Below are 18,263 nucleotides of genomic sequence, written 5' to 3' on the forward strand. Positions count from 1 at the left end.
AGAGGTATTTTTTTGATTTAAAAAAAAAAAGAAAAAAAAAGTTTTTGTTTTTTTCTTGCAGAGGTGTCCTGAATTAACATGGACCCTGCAACTCATGTATCTCCACCGGATCCCCTCGAGGTGTCTGCAGGATCCTCCAGCACCCCACTGACGGTTGAATCATTGTCAGCTATTATGGAAACTTTTGTGTCCCGGGTGGAAGTGGCTTGTCAGGGACAGGGCGCAAGAAAGCGACCCCCGCCTAACCCCTTATTATCTGAAACTTCGGATTCAGACTCTGAGCCTATTTCTGCAGTTGCAGGTACTTCATCTGGGATTGGTGTCTCGGGTACTGTCTCTTCAGACAGTGAGGAGGATGTTTCGGCATCAGCCATAGCCCGAGAGGAAGCGTTGGTAAACGCACTCATTGTATCTGTTCAAGAAACCTTAAGATTACAGGGTATTCCGTCGGAAATAGCTGAAACTGAAATCCCTTTTGGGACTAAAAAACGCATGAAAGTGGCGAAGGTTTTTCCATTGCCCAAATGTTTTGGCAATCCAATCAAAGAAGAATGGAGTCTGCCAAAACGCACCTCTGCTATTTCTAAACGCATTAACAGGCGTTATCCGTTTGAGGAAACCCTCATTAAGAAATGGACAGAACCACCTGTGGTGGATTCACCAATTGCTAGATTGAATAAAGCCACGGTTATTCCTTTAGAAGACGCTCCGTCTTTTAAAGATCCAGTGGATCGCAAGATAGAAGCTATGTCTCACACCATGTTTTCCTTGATTGGATCAGCTTTCAGACCAATAATTGCTATTGGTCTGGTTTCGCAGACTGTAACTGAATGGACCAAGTGGTTACGCCGGGACTTAGAAGAGGTCCCTCAGGCGGTATCGGATTTGTTGGAACAAATGATACAGGGGTTACAGTTTGTGTGTGATGCGGCGTTAGACGCCACTCCATTATTGGCGCGAGCATCAGTTTCAGCAGTGGTTCTCAGGCGTACACTGTGGCTAAAAGGTTGGTTAGCCGACCAAGGTTCCAAAAAAGCATTGGCTAATATCCCCTTTTTAGGAGAGCGTCTATTTGGAGCCAACTTAGATGAGATCATTAAGGATCTCACGGGTGGAAAGAGCACCTTTTTACCGCAAAATGTTAAGGGTAAAGGAACTCGTCAAAGACGAGGGCCTTCTTTCTCTGCTCACAAAAAGTTTTTTCGTCCCGCGGGTGAAAAAATTAAGTCCTCCAAAGCTCCTTCAGGAGGCTTCAGGGGACGTTGGTCGGGCAAGCAAAAGCCCGCCCCCTCCAGACCTGAAGATAAATCGTCCAAAGCCTGAAGGTGCACCCCCACCCATAATTGGGGTGGGGGGAGTCTTCGCCGGTTCCCGGATCCATGGCTTTCCAGAATCCCGGACAAGTGGGTTTGCGAAGTCATAAGGTCAGGGTACAAGATCGAGTTTCGATCTCTCCCACCGGCGCGATTCTTCCCTTCCAATATCCGACTATCCCCGGATCGTTTAGAAGATCTGCGGAGAGCAGTCACGGATTTACTACAACAAGGAGTGGTAGTCCACGTTCCTTGGACAGAACGTTTTCAAGGGTTTTATTCAAACCTATTTACAATACCCAGGAAAGAGGGCAAAGTTCGTCCAATTCTGGACTTAAGGGCACTCAATTCCTTTCTCAACATAAGGAAATTCAAGATGGAATCCATTCGCACAGTAGCAGCCTTCCTGCATCCAGGGGATGTCCTAGCGTCCATAGACATCAAGGACGCCTATCTTCACATTCCCATTTTCGCAGGACATCAGCGGTTTCTACGCTTTTCCGTAGAAGAGAACCACTATCAGTTTGTGGCGTTACCTTTCGGTCTCGCCACGGCTCCTCGGGTCTTCACGAAGGTGTTGGCCCCAATGTTGGCACTACTGCGCCAAAGAGGCATATCGATTCTAGGTTACCTAAACGATCTCCTGCTTCATGCAGAGTCTCCTCAGACCCTGCTACAAAACATAGAAATTACTATAATTTCTTTACAGGAATTCGGGTGGCTGGTGAACCAGCAAAAGTCATTTCTGGTTCCCACCCAGAGGCTCGAATATCTGGGTCTAATTCTAGACACAGTCAGGTCAAGAGTTTTCCTTCCGGTAGGGAAACTCCGGAAGATTCAATCAGCAGTCCAGTTGTTACTATCCAACAGCTGGTCTTCTCTTCGAAGTTGCATGAGGGTCCTGGGATTGATGGTGGCTTCCTTCGAAGCAGTCCCATTTGCCCAGTCCCATACCCGAATTCTTCAGCAAGAGATTCTTCTCAGATGGAATCGGAATCCGGAATCCCTGGACAATCGGATCCGATTGAGCAAACAGACCAGAGAGTCTCTGGTCTGGTGGCTTCGGTCTCCGATGCTCAGCCAGGGAAAGTCATTTCTGCCAATATAGTGGACGATAGTGACCACGGATGCCAGTCTATCCGGATGGGGAGGAATTATCGGTCAGTTATCTGTCCAGGGACTTTGGTCCCTGGAAGAATCCAGGTGACCAATAAATGTATTGGAACTGAGAGCGATCAGACTTTGTCTGATTCATTGGACCGAGCAGCCCCAGGGCAGCCCGGTTCAGGTCCAGTCGGACAACGCCACGGCCGTGGCTTATGTCAATCACCAGGGGGGCACCAAGAGTGTCCGAGCGGCCAAAGAAGTGGCTTGCATTCTTTGGTGGGCGGAACGATTTGTTCCAGCTATCTCTGCGGTGTTCATTCCGGGGGTGGAGAATTGGCAGGCAGATTATCTCAGCCGTCAGACTCTGGATCAGGGGGAATGGTCCCTCCATCCAGAAGTTTTCCACCAGTTGTGCCTACGGTGGGGCACCCCGGATGTGGATCTGTTGGCATCACGATTCAACAGGAAAGTACAGAGATTCGTGGCTCGCTCCCGCGATCCTCTAGCAGAGACCGCAGACGCACTGATCGCCCCGTGGGGGCAATACCAGCTAATGTATGCCTTCCCTCCTCTCGGGTTACTGCCAAGACTTCTTCGCAGGATAGAGGAGGAAGGAATTCCAGTAATCCTGGTAGCTCCGGACTGGCCTCGCCGAGCGTGGTACGCCGACGTGGTCAGACTGGTGGCGGACGTCCCTTGGAGACTTCCTCTCAGGGAGGACCTACTGTCTCAGGGACCGATCTTCCATCCTGCTTTACGATCGCTGGCTTTAACGGCCTGGCTATTGAGACCCAGGTGCTGAAGGACAAGGGATTGTCAGCTTCAGTTATTCCTACTCTAGTTAAAGCAAGGAAAGCGACTTCCAGAAAGATTTATCATCGTACATGGAAGTCCTACATTGCATGGTGTGAACCTCTGGGGTTCCGTCCACGGTCTTATTCGGTTAGTCGAATATTAGCTTTTCTGCAACAAGGGGTTGAGCAGAAACTGGCCTTGAGCACTATCAAGGGTCAGGTCTCAGCATTAGCTATCTTCTTTCAGAAGCCTTTGGCTACTCATTCCTTGGTTCGGAATTTCATCCAGGGGGTGCAACATCTGGCTCCGCCAGTGCGCGCGCCGTTACCACCCTGGGATCTTAATTTAGTATTGTCGGTTCTTCAGAAACCTCCCTTTGAAGATATTAGGGAGATTCCTCTACCTAAGTTGTCCCAGAAGGTGGCCTTCTTGGTGGCTATCACTTCTGCACGCAGGGTGTCAGAACTGGCCGCTTTATCTTGTCGTTCCCCATATCTGGTGGTTCATAGAGATAAGGTGGTTCTTCGTCCGAATCCATCCTTCCTACCAAAAGTGGTTTCAGAATTTCATCTGAATGAAGAAATTGTATTACCTTCCCTGTGTCCTAAGCCCAGTCATCCTCGGGAGTTTGCTTTACACTCCTTGGATGTGGTCCAGGCGATCAGGGTATACTTGAAAACGACAGACTCGTTTCGCAAGACGGATTCACTTTTTGTAATCCCGGATGGACCCAAAAAGGGGTTGCCTGCATCTGCCGCGACTATTTCCAAATGGATCAGACAGACGGTGGTACAGGCTTATTCTATTAAGGGTCGGGAGCCCCCGTTCCCTGTTAAGGCGCACTCCACTCGGGCACTTAGTGCGTCATGGGCCTTTCGCCATCAGGCGTCAGTGGTCCAGGTGTGCAAGGCGGCTACCTGGTCGTCGGTGCATACCTTTACAAAACATTATAAAGTTGATGTAATGGCATCGTCTGATGCCTCGTTTGGCCGCAAGGTTTTGCAGGCCGCCATTTGAGGAGACCAGTGGTCTGCCTCGAGGGTTTTTTTCCGTTGGAAATTTTCATTTGAGTCTCATTCTTTGTTTATAATGAGCCTTTAAAACTTCTAGTTTGGCACCGGTTGGGCCTTCTAGATTGGATTTTGATTTCTGTCAATCCCACCCCTCATTTGTGGCACTGCTTCTGGATGTCCCAATTGATGTGAATCAAAGAGGACTACGTCTGTCAATGAGCGACAGAGAAAATCTGATTTTTGTAAGATCTTACCGTAAAATCCTTTTCTCTTAGCTCATTGACAGACGTAGTACCCGCCCCTCTATCATTGAGTTGGGTTGGGTTAAATTCTCTGTTGCTGCTTTGTGACAGAACTGATGCCTTGTAGCAGAGAGAGGGAGGATATACCCTCAGGGACTGCCCCTAAGGTGGAGTCAGAACGTTTTTTCTTTCTGCCTAGTCCTGCTCCTGCGGAGACAACATAACCCAGTTCTTGTGAATCAAGAAGACTACGTCTGTCAATGAGCTAAGAGAAAAGGATTTTACGGTAAGATCTTACAAAAATCCGATTTTTTAAGTGCCCCCCCCCCCCTTTACCGTAAGCTCGCGCACCAAAGAAAACGGATACATAAATCGCGCCCGCAAATGTAAATTGTGTTCAAATCACATGTGAGGTATTGCCCTGATTGTCAGAGCAAGAGGTCAAAATTTTTGGCAAAAGACGTTCCTCTGTAACTCTAAACTGGTAACCGTTTAAAATTTTTAAATCATAGTACCGTAATTTGTCGCCAATTCATTAGTGTGCGCAATTTTAAACCATAACATCTTAGGTATCTATTTACTGGGTGTGACATCCTCTTTCACAATATACAAAAAATTGGGCTAACTTTACTGTTTTTAGGTTTTTTTTTTAATTCAGTGAAGTGTATTTTTTCCAAAAAAACATGCGTTTGAAAGACTGCTGCGCAAATACCACGTGACAAAAAATATTTCAACGACCGCCATTTTATTCTCCAGAGTCTTTTCTAAAATATATATATTTATATATGTGTGTGTGTGTATAATGTTTGGGGGTTCTAAGTAATTTTCAAGCAAACAATACTGATTTTAACAACGTGTCAGAAAAAGGCTTGGTCCTAAGTGATTAAAGAGGGATATGATCAACATAGTTCACTATATGGACCACATTAGTGGTCCATATAGTGAACTTGGTGTTGCGTTGTTCACTTTAAGGTCGTGACAAAGGACAAGGGGGCACTCTTTGTCTGGAGGAAAGAAAATGTAATCTTTAAATACAAAAAGGCTTCTTCACAGTAAGAGCTGGGAAAATGTGGAACAGACTCCCTCCAGAGGTGGTTCTGTCTAGCTCCGGAAGGAATTTTTCCCCCTGCTGGAGAAAATGTGATCATGCTTTGCTGGGGTTTTTTTCTGGATCAACTGTGGGTATGGGCTTGTGTATATAGGATTGTAAAAAAAAAAAAATATATATATATATATATTCCATTTTTATTGGTTGAACTAGATGGACTTGTGTATTTTTTTCAACCTGACTAACTATGTAACTATAAAAAAAAAACAAAAAAAACAAAGAAAAGTATTCCCTGGCTATTCCACTCATCCAAGTGACGTTTTAGTCATTTAACATCATATTTAACTGGATTTGTGCAACTAATTACCACTAGGCATATTGTGACTGGGATAATGAAATATTCACAGACCAGTTGACGGTTGTTACTGACACTTTGTTTACTTCTTTTAGGTGTTACCAAGCACTAAAGATTCTTGTTTTTCCTCTGCAGTGGAGTGCCTACAGCAGATAAGGTATTAGTACATTGCTATTACCTCATGCTTTTGTATAACCAAAATTATTTACATAAAGTAAGGCTATTTCATCTCCTAATGAGAATAACATTTACATGTACTATACATGAAAATGTCATGGAAATGAAGCCAGAGTCCTTCATTTAAAACCAATGGGTAGAAATGTCACTTTCCTATTCTGTCTGTCTGTCTGTCTGTCTGTTTATCTAGCCGTACACACAAGATTCTATCTTTACAGCTTACTTTATGTAAAAAAAACTGCAAAGGCCAATTGCAAACACTTTCGATCCTGTCTTTGGCGACAGCTCACCAGCAACAGGATAGCTAGCAAGTGCAGAGAAAATGCTCCCTTGTTACATGACGCTGGCAGGATAAGCGAGGCATTACTCCTTCACATATGAAAATGTTGCAGAACTGCATCAACAATGCTCATTTATTCAGCTAGCAAAAGAGCATGGAAACATGCCATATATGGCAACCCTGAGACCTCGTTGACAACAGGATCAGAAGTGTGCCATGGCCCTTAGGATGTCAATTTTTCATTCATACTCTCAAAAATGTTAACACCAAGAAGGTGTTTTTCACATTTCAGCTAATTATGCATTACCATCAGTCTTTTCAGTGCCAGAAATTCACATATATTCCTTTTTTGTTTTAAATAGTTTTTATTGAAATGTTTGCAGTTTTATTACAAAACAAACAAAAAAAAAAATAAAGGCATTTACATGCAGCCATAATATACAAGTAGGCTTCCAACCATATGACAGCAATATCTCATTCAACTAAACAAATGTGCAAAGGACTGTACATTGGCACTAAACATATAGTGACCCTTCATATTATCACTAGGAGCTCAGTATGATAACGGGACATGTGGAAGCTCCAACTTAACTGAAAATATTCAAAAACACCCCAACCTCATGCATTCACACCAATATGTCTATCCTCCTTGCCACAGCATTAAGGCCAGTGGCGGCCCATCCATTGGGGGCACAGGGTCACCGCCCCCCCATCCATGCATACGGCCCCCTTTACTACATGCAGGGCACCGGATGCATGGATTCCAATGGGGGATTTTTTTTTTTTTTTTTTTTTTTAAGCGTGTAATTAGAGCCAGATGCTCTAATAGGCTTCAAAAAAGGGTGGGACCAGGGCACATAGCACTGCGCCCTGAGCCCACCCAGTTGTGTGACAATAGCGAATTAATTTTCGCTATTGCCACACTGATTCTCCTCCTGGCCAATCAGGAAGCGGGTCTTGAGACCTGTTTCCCGATTGGCCAATAGGAGAAAGCATCCTATTGGCCAAGAGGGAGGGAGGAGATGGCTGCCGAGAGGGAACATGGAGGGGGAAGCCGCCGCCGCCTGTCAGTCCCACCAAGCAAGGTAAGTAAACTAGCACGGGGGGGATATGATTGGTGCGGGCTGGAGTGATTGGGGGGGGGGGGTTCCGTCTGATGTCCCCCCCCCTTTAGTGATGGAGCACCATCCGCCGCTGATTAAGGCTATATATACACAGCCATTCCGACTGGACTATCAACTGATCTAGACAGTTACAAAGTCTAGAGAATACCCACAACCATGTACACATGTTGCATTTTACTCCATAGTGGGATTATCAGCACTGTAGCAGCCTGTAGGAGACCAACAAAAAGGGAGCCAAGCCAGGTATTGCCAATCAAGGCTCCCAAAGTTAAAATAATTTATTGTGCCCCTATTAAAAAAGATCTGTTGTTCTTTCATTACCCTGTAGTTGCCACTCCTCATGTGTGGGAGGTCTAAGAGATCGCCACCTCAAAGCAATAGTTTTGCATGCTATAAACAATAATCTATTAACAGGTACTAGGACTTCATCTAGTCATATGTTCGGATCTAGGACTGTATGTGTTTGATAGGCGCAGATAATTGTATCCACCAGAATCCACATATATTTTAAAGATAAGTGTGCACCCCAACTAAACTACTACAACACAGCAATCCTAATGCAACAGGTTCTTCTTTAAAGTGATTGTAAAGGATAAAATGTAGTTTTCTCTTACGTTCGTCAAGGGACATAGCGCTCCATAAATCATAACTACTGGGTTATATAACCTTCTCCAGGAGTAGGACTAGGCAGAACAAAAAGCACCTGGCTACGCCCATGGCCGTCCTCAGCTTGGTATATAACCCCTCTCTGCTCTAGGTAATCAGTTTTTTTCTGTCTAGTCAGGAGTAAGGTCCTAGGGATCTCTGGTCCTAGCAATTTTTTCTCCTTCCATACATCTTTTTTGTTTTTTCTCTCGTGAGAACTACAATCAACTGCCCGGCTGGGCAACGGGCTGGATAATCTAGATCCAGTGATTTCCCCCCCCCCCCCAGCCCAGACAGCGAGCGCGTGCAGACTGCAGCTACAAGCTAGGTTGGCCGCGACATAACCTCACGGACAGAGGCTGGCCCGTGAGTTAAACTTCTCGCAGGGTCGCATGAGAGCAGTTCCTTGGTCGACAGCTCCCCTACTTGGTGGTGAGGAGTTCTGTCTGGAGCGTTACCCGTACCATGGAAGGGTAAGTACAGTCCCCCCTCTCCCCTTTTTTGGCTTTTTTTTTTTTTTCTGGGGGGTGGATGCGGGTAACCTCCAGGGACGATCAGACCTGCCTGCAGGTTCCCTCCTCCCATCCTTAAAAATCCCTCAGTGAGCTGGGATTCCCCCCACTCCCTTTCCCCCCTGTCTGGACCTGGAGTCTGGTGGGGGTCCCAGGGCAGAGAATGCAGTATAGACCCCTGGGGTTTCCCCCCATTATTACCACTCTGTGAAGGTCCTGGGATAAAGTGTGTCCTGCGCTGGTAGTCTGGAGGGGTCCCAGTGTAGGAGACCCCTAGTTGCATGCCCTACTGTTTGCAGTGTGGATATAGTGCAGGGGGGTTCCCAGTGCAGCGGAGTCTCCCCAATGTGTGTTCTACCTTTTGGGGGGTCCTCTTGCAGAGGGTGCAGCATTGCAGAGGATGCAGGGAAGAACTTGGCAGCATGCTTCAGCATTTGTAGCTGATGGTGGCCATTTTGCTTTAGTCTGGCTGGTCTCCGGTTGGCAGACATGTTTGCGTAGCCCGATGATGTCACGGGGGCCATTTTCCCTTAGTCTGGCTGGTCTCTAGCTGGCAGTCATGTTTGTGTAGCCTGATGATGTCTCGGGCCATTTTCCCTTAGTCCGGGAGATGCTGGAGACGACCGAAGCCTCCTCTTCCTGTGCCTGGGACATATAAACAGGGATGGCGCCAATGGGGATGCTGGGTCTGAATTCTCGGCGCTCCTCCGATTGGTAGGATGGGTCCTTGGGGCTGCCTGTTATCTCTCTCTCTCTCTGCTGGTAGGTACCCTGAGCCTTGGGGGGATCCTTTAGTGGTGCCTAAAGATCATTTTTGTACTGCAAGGTCTTCCTTTCCTTATGAAGCCTCAGGGTCACATCTCCCCCACTGACCCCCTCATGGAGGTGGCGGTCCCTTGGAACCCCAGCTTCCCATGGTTACACTGACAGTGGTCCTGCCATACTTAGTGTCCCGGGTGGAAGTGGCATGTGGGCAAAGGCCCAGGAGGAAGCGTTCCCCGCCTTTCCCTGCTCAGTCTGTCTCATCTGATTCTGAGCCTGATGCCATAGTGGACGCAGCCTGTCCAGGGGGGCTTAATAACACACCCCCGGATCCATCAGATAGTGAGGATGATTCCTCTATGGCCGCAGCAGTGAATTAAAAAGTAGAGGCACCTATCACTGCAGTGCGTGAGACTTTAAAAATGGAGGATGCAGCTGATGTAGCCACGGACGTTGTTGTGTCGTTTGGTATGCATAAGTCACCTCGCACTCCAAAGGTGTTTCCTTATGTGCCTTATTTTGACAGGTTTTCCTGTAAGGAATGGGAACAACCAACATTACCCTTTGTGGTCCCCAAACATTTTGCTGTACGTTCTCCTTTTAAGGAGTCACTTTTATAAAAGTGGACCCTCCTGTTTCCAGGCTGAACAAAGCAACCATGATCCCAGTAGAGGAACTCCCGTCCTTTAAGGACCTGGCTGACAGGAAAGCAGAGGCTGTGGCACACAGCATGTTTACTATGGCTGGTTAGACATTGCGGACAATCTTTGCCTCAGCTCTGATGTCTCAGACCCTAACTGAATGGGCCAAGCTTTTGCGACAGGGCCTGGGGGGGGGGGGGGGGGATGAGCAGGTCCCCGCTACTTATGTTGATTTAGCGGACCAGTTGGTTCATGGGCTGCAGTTTATTTGTGATGCAGCTTTGGATACAGCTTTTTTGGTGTCCAAATTTTCTGTTTCAGCGGTGGCGATTAAACGTGTGCTGTGGTTTAAGAATTGGTCCGCAGACCAAGCCTCTGAGAAAGCTCTTACTGATCTGCCCTTTCAAGGTGATCGCCTGTTTGGGGCTACCCTGGATGACATCATCTTCGCTGGTTACAAGCCTTGTGGACCTCCTTCATAAGCGTCAAGGGGATCCACGAAATTATTCTTTTGGGGGTATCCAGAAAGGGGGACAAAGCTTGTCCTTTTCAGGTTTTTTTAGATTTGGAGTCTCCTTGTGGGGATTTTATTCCTGCAAAGGTTCAGGTGATGTTCGAGCTACCTAAGGTCCCCCTATCGTTGTCAAGGGAATTTATTTACCTAGGTCTGATTCTAATTCTGACCAGGGTGGCCCTTCCTCTAGACAAACTTCAGGAACCACAGGCTGTGATTCACCAGCTGCTGTCACACAGATAATTCTCTCTCCTATTTTGCATACAGGTTCTGAGTCTGTTGATATCCACCTTCAAGACAGTTCTGTTTGCACAGTCCTACATGCAGCTCCTTTAGCCGGTTCGTCTCCACAGGAGGATACAGAGGTTTGTGGTGAGATCACGGGTTGCTTGGGCAGATGCCGCAGGCGTCCAAGGGCCTCGGTTCAGGCTTCTTCCACAGTTCCTGCGAGGAATTAAGGGTGAGAATCTTCCAAACGTCCCTTGGGAGCTTCCTTTTTTAGAAGACCAGTTGTCCCAAGGGCTGATCTACCATCCTACTTTACAGTTGCTGGTTTTAATGGCTTAGCTATTGAAAGCCAGGTACTGAGGGATAGAGGTCCTTCTGGATCAGTGATCCCTATTCTGTGGCTTGGATCTTAACCTTTCTTCAACAGGGCATTGACCAGAAGTTGGCCTTGAGTACCATCATGAGCCAGGTGTCTGCCCTGGCAATCTTCTTTAAGCGACCCCTGGCCACGCACTCTTTAGTTCGTACCTTCATTCAGGAGGTTCAACATGTGGCTCCACCTGTACGGTCTCTTTTGCCGCCATGGGATTTAAATTTAGTACTTTAGATTCTCCATAAACCTCCATTTAAGAATATGTGGGGACTTCCCTTGCCTACGTTATCCCAGAAAGTGACATTCTTGGTGGCTATTACCTCGGCCCGCAGGGTATCCGAATTGGCGGCATTATCCTGTCACAGTCCCTATTTAGTGGTCCATAGGGATAAAGGGGTTTTTCTTTCCTGTCCATCATTCCTGCCCAAAGTTGTCTCTGACTTCCATTTGAATGAGGACATTGTGTTGCCTTCCTTGTGTCCCAAGCCGGCCCATCCCAAGGAATTTGCTCTGCATACCTTGGATGTTGTTCGTGCAATTCGGGAGTATCTGGCAGCTACGGAGTCCTTTCAGAGTTCAGACTCGCTTTTTGTGGTTACGGACGGACCAAGAAAAGGGCTGGCCACTTCTTCGGCTACCATCTCCAGATGGATCAGACAGACGGTGACTCAGGCCTATTCCATTAAAAATCAAGTTCCCCATTTCCCTGTCACAGCGCATTCTACTCGAGCGCTGAGTGCTTATTGGGCCTTCCGTCATCAGACATCAATATTGCAAGTTAGCAAGGTGGCCACTTGGTCGTCGGTGCATACCTTCAGAAAATTCTATAAGGTAGATACTTTGCCATCTGCGGATGCCTCTTTTGGCCGCAAAGTTTTGCAGGCTGCTATTTAAGAGGGGCTGTTCCCTCTTGAGGGGTGTTTTTCTTTTTTTCTTTAAACATTTTTTCTTCAGACAGGGCTCCTGTGTCCTGGTTAAGGGCTCTTATGTTTAACCTTGGGTTATTTTCTCCACTCCTCATTTTCCTTTTGGCACTGCTTTTGGACATCCCACTAGTTGATTTATGGAGCGCTGTGTCGAAAAGAAAGAGAAAATGAGATTTTTGTACTTCTCCTAAAATCCATTTCTCTGAGTTCATCAACGGACACAGCACCCACCCCTCTATGGAGTTCTGATACTTCTAATACTGCTTGCTACTAAACTGATTACCTAGAGCAGAGAGTGGGGTTATATACCAGCTGGGGACAGCCCATGGCTGTAGCCAGGTGTTTTTTGTTCTGCCTAGTCCTGCTCCTGGAGGAGGCATAACACAGTAGGTATGATTTATGTAGCGCTGTGTCCGTCGATGAACTCAGAGAAATGGATTTTATGGTAAGTGCAAAAATCCAATTTTTAAAAAAAAAATAACAAGCCTATTATACTTACCTGCTCTGTGCAATGATTTTGCACAAAGCAGTCCCGACCCTCCTCTTCTCAGGTCCCCTGCTAATGGCCCTGCACCCCTCCTCCCGGCTGCCTTCTATGGGAGCACTAGTGTGTGCTCGCTCCCGAGCCGCCTCTGTTTTTCCCTCCTCACTGGCTGTGGTTGACAGCAGCAATGGCTCCCACTGCCGTGTCTGAGCCAATACGGAGAGAGAGAGCTGAGAGAGCCTCTTTTCTTGTGCACATTGCTGGATTGAGATCAGGCTCAGGTAGGTATTTAGGTGGGCCTTGGGATGGGGTTGGGGGGGGGGGGTTGCTTGCAGAAGGCTTTTTACCTTAATGCAGAGGATTCATTAAGGTAAGAAAAAGCTTCTGCCTTTAGAGCCACATTAGTGGCAGATTTGGCTGATGAGAGAAAAGGCAAAGGTATGAGGGAGTATGCGATTCACTCTTTCATGTTGCAGTCCTGTAAATTGGTGATTTGCTGCTCAGGCACCCAGCACTATTGGGGAAAGGGCCAACAGTCTTGTGTTAACCCCAATTTGCAACTTGGAGCTTAAAAAGGGTTTCCAGACAGGAAAATGGAGTCTGAATGGAAGTATAAGCTGCCAGTGGGGCAGTGTAGGCAAAAGTACATATATTTACTTTATTTGTATTCGGTCTCATTGCAGTCTAAATTAGGTCCACAAAATCTTAACAGCCTAGTTTAAAGCGGACCTTATCCCCTCAGGTTCTGTATAACCTGCGCCTCTACAATATACATCCCTTCTTTTTTTTACATTTTAGTTTTTCCAGGCCCCGCAATCCCACATGCACCCTCCTACCCCCTTGCCTGGGCCAAAATGACACATGCCTCCTAGAATGCCATGTCTGCAAGAGTAGGGACTCTTCAGCATCTGGAGGGTGGAGCTGGCATGAATCATCAGTGGCTGGCTGCCTGGACCTGAAAGAGGCAACCATCTTCTGATGATGATTATAAGGACCATAATGCCAGCTGAGAACCAAGGCTGCTGCACCTGAACAGCAGATCATATCAGGACAACACTGGATCTACTTCACAGGTCAATATCTGAATTACAGACAATGCTGACAGGTAAGTGGGGAATTAAAAAAAAAAAAAGGGGGGGGGGGGGTGAGTGAATTTATTCTTTCAATTTTTTCTCTATAAGTTCCTGTCCAAATGGTTATCTGCCTTCTGCAAAATGAGCACTGAGGCCAAAGAAACCGACACATACAGTAAAACCCCCTCCATTGCGGGGGTTACGTTCCAGACCCAACCGCGAAAAGTGAAAATCCGCTAAATAGAAAAACCCTATTAAAATGCATTGTAGGCATGTTTTTTTTACTGTCACTGTACGTGTAAAAGCATTTTAACGTCTTTAAACACACTTTTAAAACAATAGAAACTCATTTAAACACATAAAAGATACTGAGAGACCTAGCAAAAGCTATGGAAAACACAAAAATATTTCATTTTTAATGATTTATATAGTAAAATAACATTACAAAAAAAAACGCAATATACCGGGACCGCAAAAACTGAACCGCGATGGAGCGGGGGTTTACTGTACATTCTACTGGGTACATAGACCAATGCCCACATGACATTTTTTTTTTTTTTAACTGGTTTTAAATTGTGCTTGACTTTGGCAGGTATATTGATATAGTTTGAACTCTACTTTTTTCCTCAGCACTACATTCACACCATCAGATAAACTCAAGGTCATTCAACAAACCTTTGAGGAAATCACACAGGAAGCTCAAGAGTCGCTCAAGGAAGGCTTCCTGTGGTCCATGGATGAGCTGTTCCCTGTATTCCTTTATGTAGTTCTGAGAGCCAGGTCAGTTATAATGCCTATTAGTCCCACATGTGTGCCCCTGCTCTTGATCCTGGTATAAAAATATATTGGCAGCTACATTTTTCATTGTTCCTCTCTATAATGTGCACAGAATACGAAATCTGGGATCTGAAGTCCATTTAATAGAAGATCTAATGGATCCATATCTGCAACATGGAGAACAAGGGATAATGTTTACCACACTAAAGGTGACAATCTTTTCTTGTAAAACTATTCATTTATACAAGAATGTCTTTAACATGTATTGACAGGCATTTCATGGCACATTAAATTGAATAATGAATGAGAGAACTTTAACTACTATATTAATGGCTGTAATTGACTTTTCTGTGCATATTGTGTAAAAATACATATTCTGTGTTCTCAAAGTTAGGCCGGAAAGCCTAAAAGTGAAGGGAAGTTTCCCCAATAAAAATAAAATGCAGGGGTATGTATACAAACCCATAAAGTTTTGGCTTTACATAAAATTTAAAATTGAAAGAATTATAGAATAGGGTTACAGATTAGAAAGAGAGGAATAGAAGTACATGGAAGTGAATTGGTAAAAACTGCATTAGAAGACAAAGCTTCGGCAAGAGGACTTGCAACACAAAAAAATTATAATCAAAGAATCAGGAATACATTAGCTAATAATATAACCATTTGAGACCCATTAGAACATAACTTATATTGATGTATACAAAAAAAAAAAATATATATATATATATATATCTATATATATATATATATATATATATATATATATCATTTTTATTTTTTTTTTAATTTTTTTTAATTAATCTAGTTTATCCTGTTACTAGTTTAGAATCAAGTTCTTGAAAAGTCCAACATGAAAATGTTAAAAGATAAGATTAGCACACCATTATAAACTCTTCTTGGTGCTTTATTCTGTAAACCATAAAGTGGCTGCATACCTACCTAATATGCAAGATGATAACACTTCCATGATAAAAAATAAACATAATCTTCATAAGTTATATGTACAGTATATATCGATTGTGTTTGAGTTTGTGTGATCGGGAATGGTAAAACAGTGGTAGATTAGTGTGCAGCAATTTTTCACTTTTTTTTTTTTTGTTAAAAGAGAAGCATGTTATATATTTTTTTTTTTTTATTAATACCTAGGTGGATGCAGAATTGATGCTATGCTGCATCTGTACCCTGCTGTCTCCTAAGTGTGAGAACTGAGAGATCAAACACCGCTGATCGCTCAGTTCTCCCTGCCGCCCTGAGCAGAGAGCTAGTCACTGGAGCGCTGGGCTGTTGAGGGGGGGCAGGAGCGACTGGCTTAGGCTCCCACCAGGTCGCAGTCCAGTCTCCTGGGTGGATCCACAGAAGAAGTACAGCCAAAAGAGCTTTGGCTGTACTCCTTTAATCACTTTACCCCCGGAGGATTTTGCTGTCTTACGTCCAGGCCACTTTTTGCAATTCGGCACTGTGCGAATTTAATGGACAATTGCGCGGTCGTGCGACGCCGTACCCAAACGAAATTTACGTCCTTTTTTTCCCACAAACAGAGCTTTCTTTTGGTGGTATTTGATCACCTGTGCAATTTTTACTTTTTGCACTATAAACAAAAAAAGAGCGTAAATTTTGAAAAAATAACAATATTTTTCACATTTTTTTTATATGAAATTCCCCCCCAAAAAAATGTAAAAATCAAAGTTTTTTTTAAATTTTTGGCCAATTTGTTTTCTGCTACTTATGTTTGGTAAAAAAAATCACAATAAGCGTATTTTGATTGGTTTGCGCAAAAGTTATTGCGTTTACTAACTAAGGGAAAGATTTCTGTCATTTTTGGTGTTTTATTTTTTAACGAGTAATGGCGGCGATCTGCGATTTTTTTTTTTTTTTTTTTGCGGGACTGCAACATTGCAGCGGACAGATCGGACTCTTGACTGACATTTATGACACTTTTGGGGGTACCAGTGACATTACTACAGTAATCAGTGCTATACGTATGCACTGTTACTGTAATTTTATTGGAGAGGGAGGGGTTAATGTATGCCTGGTGCTTACTGACGTGTGGGGGGAGGTGACTGAGTGACACAGGGACAGATCGCATGTTCAGCTATGCTGAACCCTGCAATCTGTCACTGTTTGTCACTTAGGAGATCCGTCCGCTTGTGTTTACACAAGCGGACGGATCTCCAGACTCGATTCCCCGACGATCGGGGAAGAACGGCGGCGATCGCCGCTGCTCCTCCGCTGGCCCGACTCCCGCTGTGACTGAAAACAGCGGGAGCGAGCCTCCGGTGGAGCGCGAGCGCCGCCCACAAGGGGAGGAGTCCAGCGACGTAGGTCTACGTCGCTGGACGGAATCGTGCCACTTTGCCGCAGTGGGCTCAACGTGACTGGTCGGCAAGTGGTTAAACACTCTCCAAATGCACACAAAATTACGTATGTCATGTATTATTTTTGTGATGACACTTGTGCTTTTTGTTTTCCAACAGGCCTGCTATTACCAAATTCAGCATGAGAAGCTCCACTAGGCATTAACTAGAATCAGTAAAGAAGGATTTGATATTTTCTTGGCATTGTGTTGAAACATGGAGGGAGTTTGAAAAAGGATCTGCTGTGGATTTATATACATTGCTGCTGTCTGTGCTAAGACCTGACGTGGAAGGAAGAAGAATCTCCCTGTCGATATGTTACACTGGGAGGATTCTGGTGCTTAAGTGATTTTTATTCACAGAACATTGAACAGAGTAGTTATAGCTATTTTTACTGCTGATACAGAAACCCAAGAAGAAAAATGTATTTAATAACCTTAACAAAAGCAGGATTAAATAAGCAGCTGCTTTGTCATGTGGTGTATAGACTGTAAATACAGATGTCAAAATCCAGCAAGAGACAAGTAACCAGCTAAACAAGCTGGCCTAAGTATACAGAATATGGTGAAAATGGTTGTTGCTGGTTATTTTATGTTCAAATGGTGAGCGTTGCATCATGAGCTACTATCTGTTTTAAATGGTCTGTTTTGTCAGGAGACCCCCTAATCTACTTTTTAGTCCTCATTTACACAGGCCTCCTACATTTGTTTTGATTTAAATGCAGGAGAAATTGACTTTGGAGGTTTGGGCCCCTTTCACACTTGTGCAACTTGTCCTGCGATTTAGGGCTGCAAAGTCGCAAGAGAAGTCGTACTCCATGATTTCCAATGAGTACCGTTCATATCTGTGCGACTTCAAGTTGCAACGACTTTAAACTAGTCCCTGCACTACTTTGGTCCAACTTTGATGTGTTTTGAGGTCCATAGACATAGGCATAGTCCAGTCAAAATCCCCCAAAAAAAAATTGCGCGACTTTTAGGTCGCACAAGTATGAAAGGGGCTTAAAGCGGAGCTCCAGTCCCCCAAACACTTTTTTTTTTCTTTTTTTTTTTTTAAAGACTCCTCTGTATTTGTGTAAACAAGTACATTAACATTTGAAACAAGTCATATGTGTGGTAGTTTTAGTTTATGTAAAAATATTTTTTTACTAACCAGATCTCGGAGGCAGGCAAGTTCCATGTTAGCTGTGGGCATCTGAAGCCCTCTCTTCTTCATTTCTGGGATTTCCGTGCAGCTGGCTACCCAGCATACACCTCCCGATCTGACGCCTGCGTAGTAATGTCACTGCGCGGCTCTCCCTCTTCCTGACAGGTTGCAATAGCAATGTCGGCATTGGTGGAAGTTCCCGCCCCCTTGATCTATAGCAACCTGTCAATCGGAGGAAAGGGCAGGAAGGGAATGAAAGTCTGTTAACGTGAGATTTCGTCAGGCGATTTGCAAGGACTCCTGGGATACATGTCGCCGCTATCCCAGGAGCCCTTGCGAATCGCCCAGTGACGTAATCGCCTACGCGGCCGCTG

At 45.0% G+C, this 18,263-nt stretch overlaps 1 protein-coding gene across 1 annotated transcript in view; it reads left to right on the forward strand.

The window, feature by feature from the left end:
- ALS2 (alsin Rho guanine nucleotide exchange factor ALS2) overlaps positions 1 to 17,500 on the forward strand; it is a 150,934-nt gene extending 133,434 nt beyond the window's left edge. The window contains exons 31-34 of the mRNA XM_082260374.1: positions 5,969 to 6,030; positions 14,243 to 14,392; positions 14,502 to 14,598; positions 16,864 to 17,500. Of these exons, the coding sequence (XP_082116500.1) occupies positions 5,969 to 6,030; positions 14,243 to 14,392; positions 14,502 to 14,598; positions 16,864 to 16,902 (348 nt within the window). The 3' untranslated portion in view covers positions 16,903 to 17,500. The remainder of the gene's footprint in view (positions 1 to 5,968; positions 6,031 to 14,242; positions 14,393 to 14,501; positions 14,599 to 16,863) is intronic.
- The last annotated feature ends 763 nt before the right edge of the window (positions 17,501 to 18,263 follow it).

Source organism: Pelophylax lessonae (assembly GCF_965119305.1).
Source record: "Pelophylax lessonae genome assembly, chromosome: 6".
Taxonomy (NCBI): domain Eukaryota; kingdom Metazoa; phylum Chordata; class Amphibia; order Anura; family Ranidae; genus Pelophylax; species Pelophylax lessonae.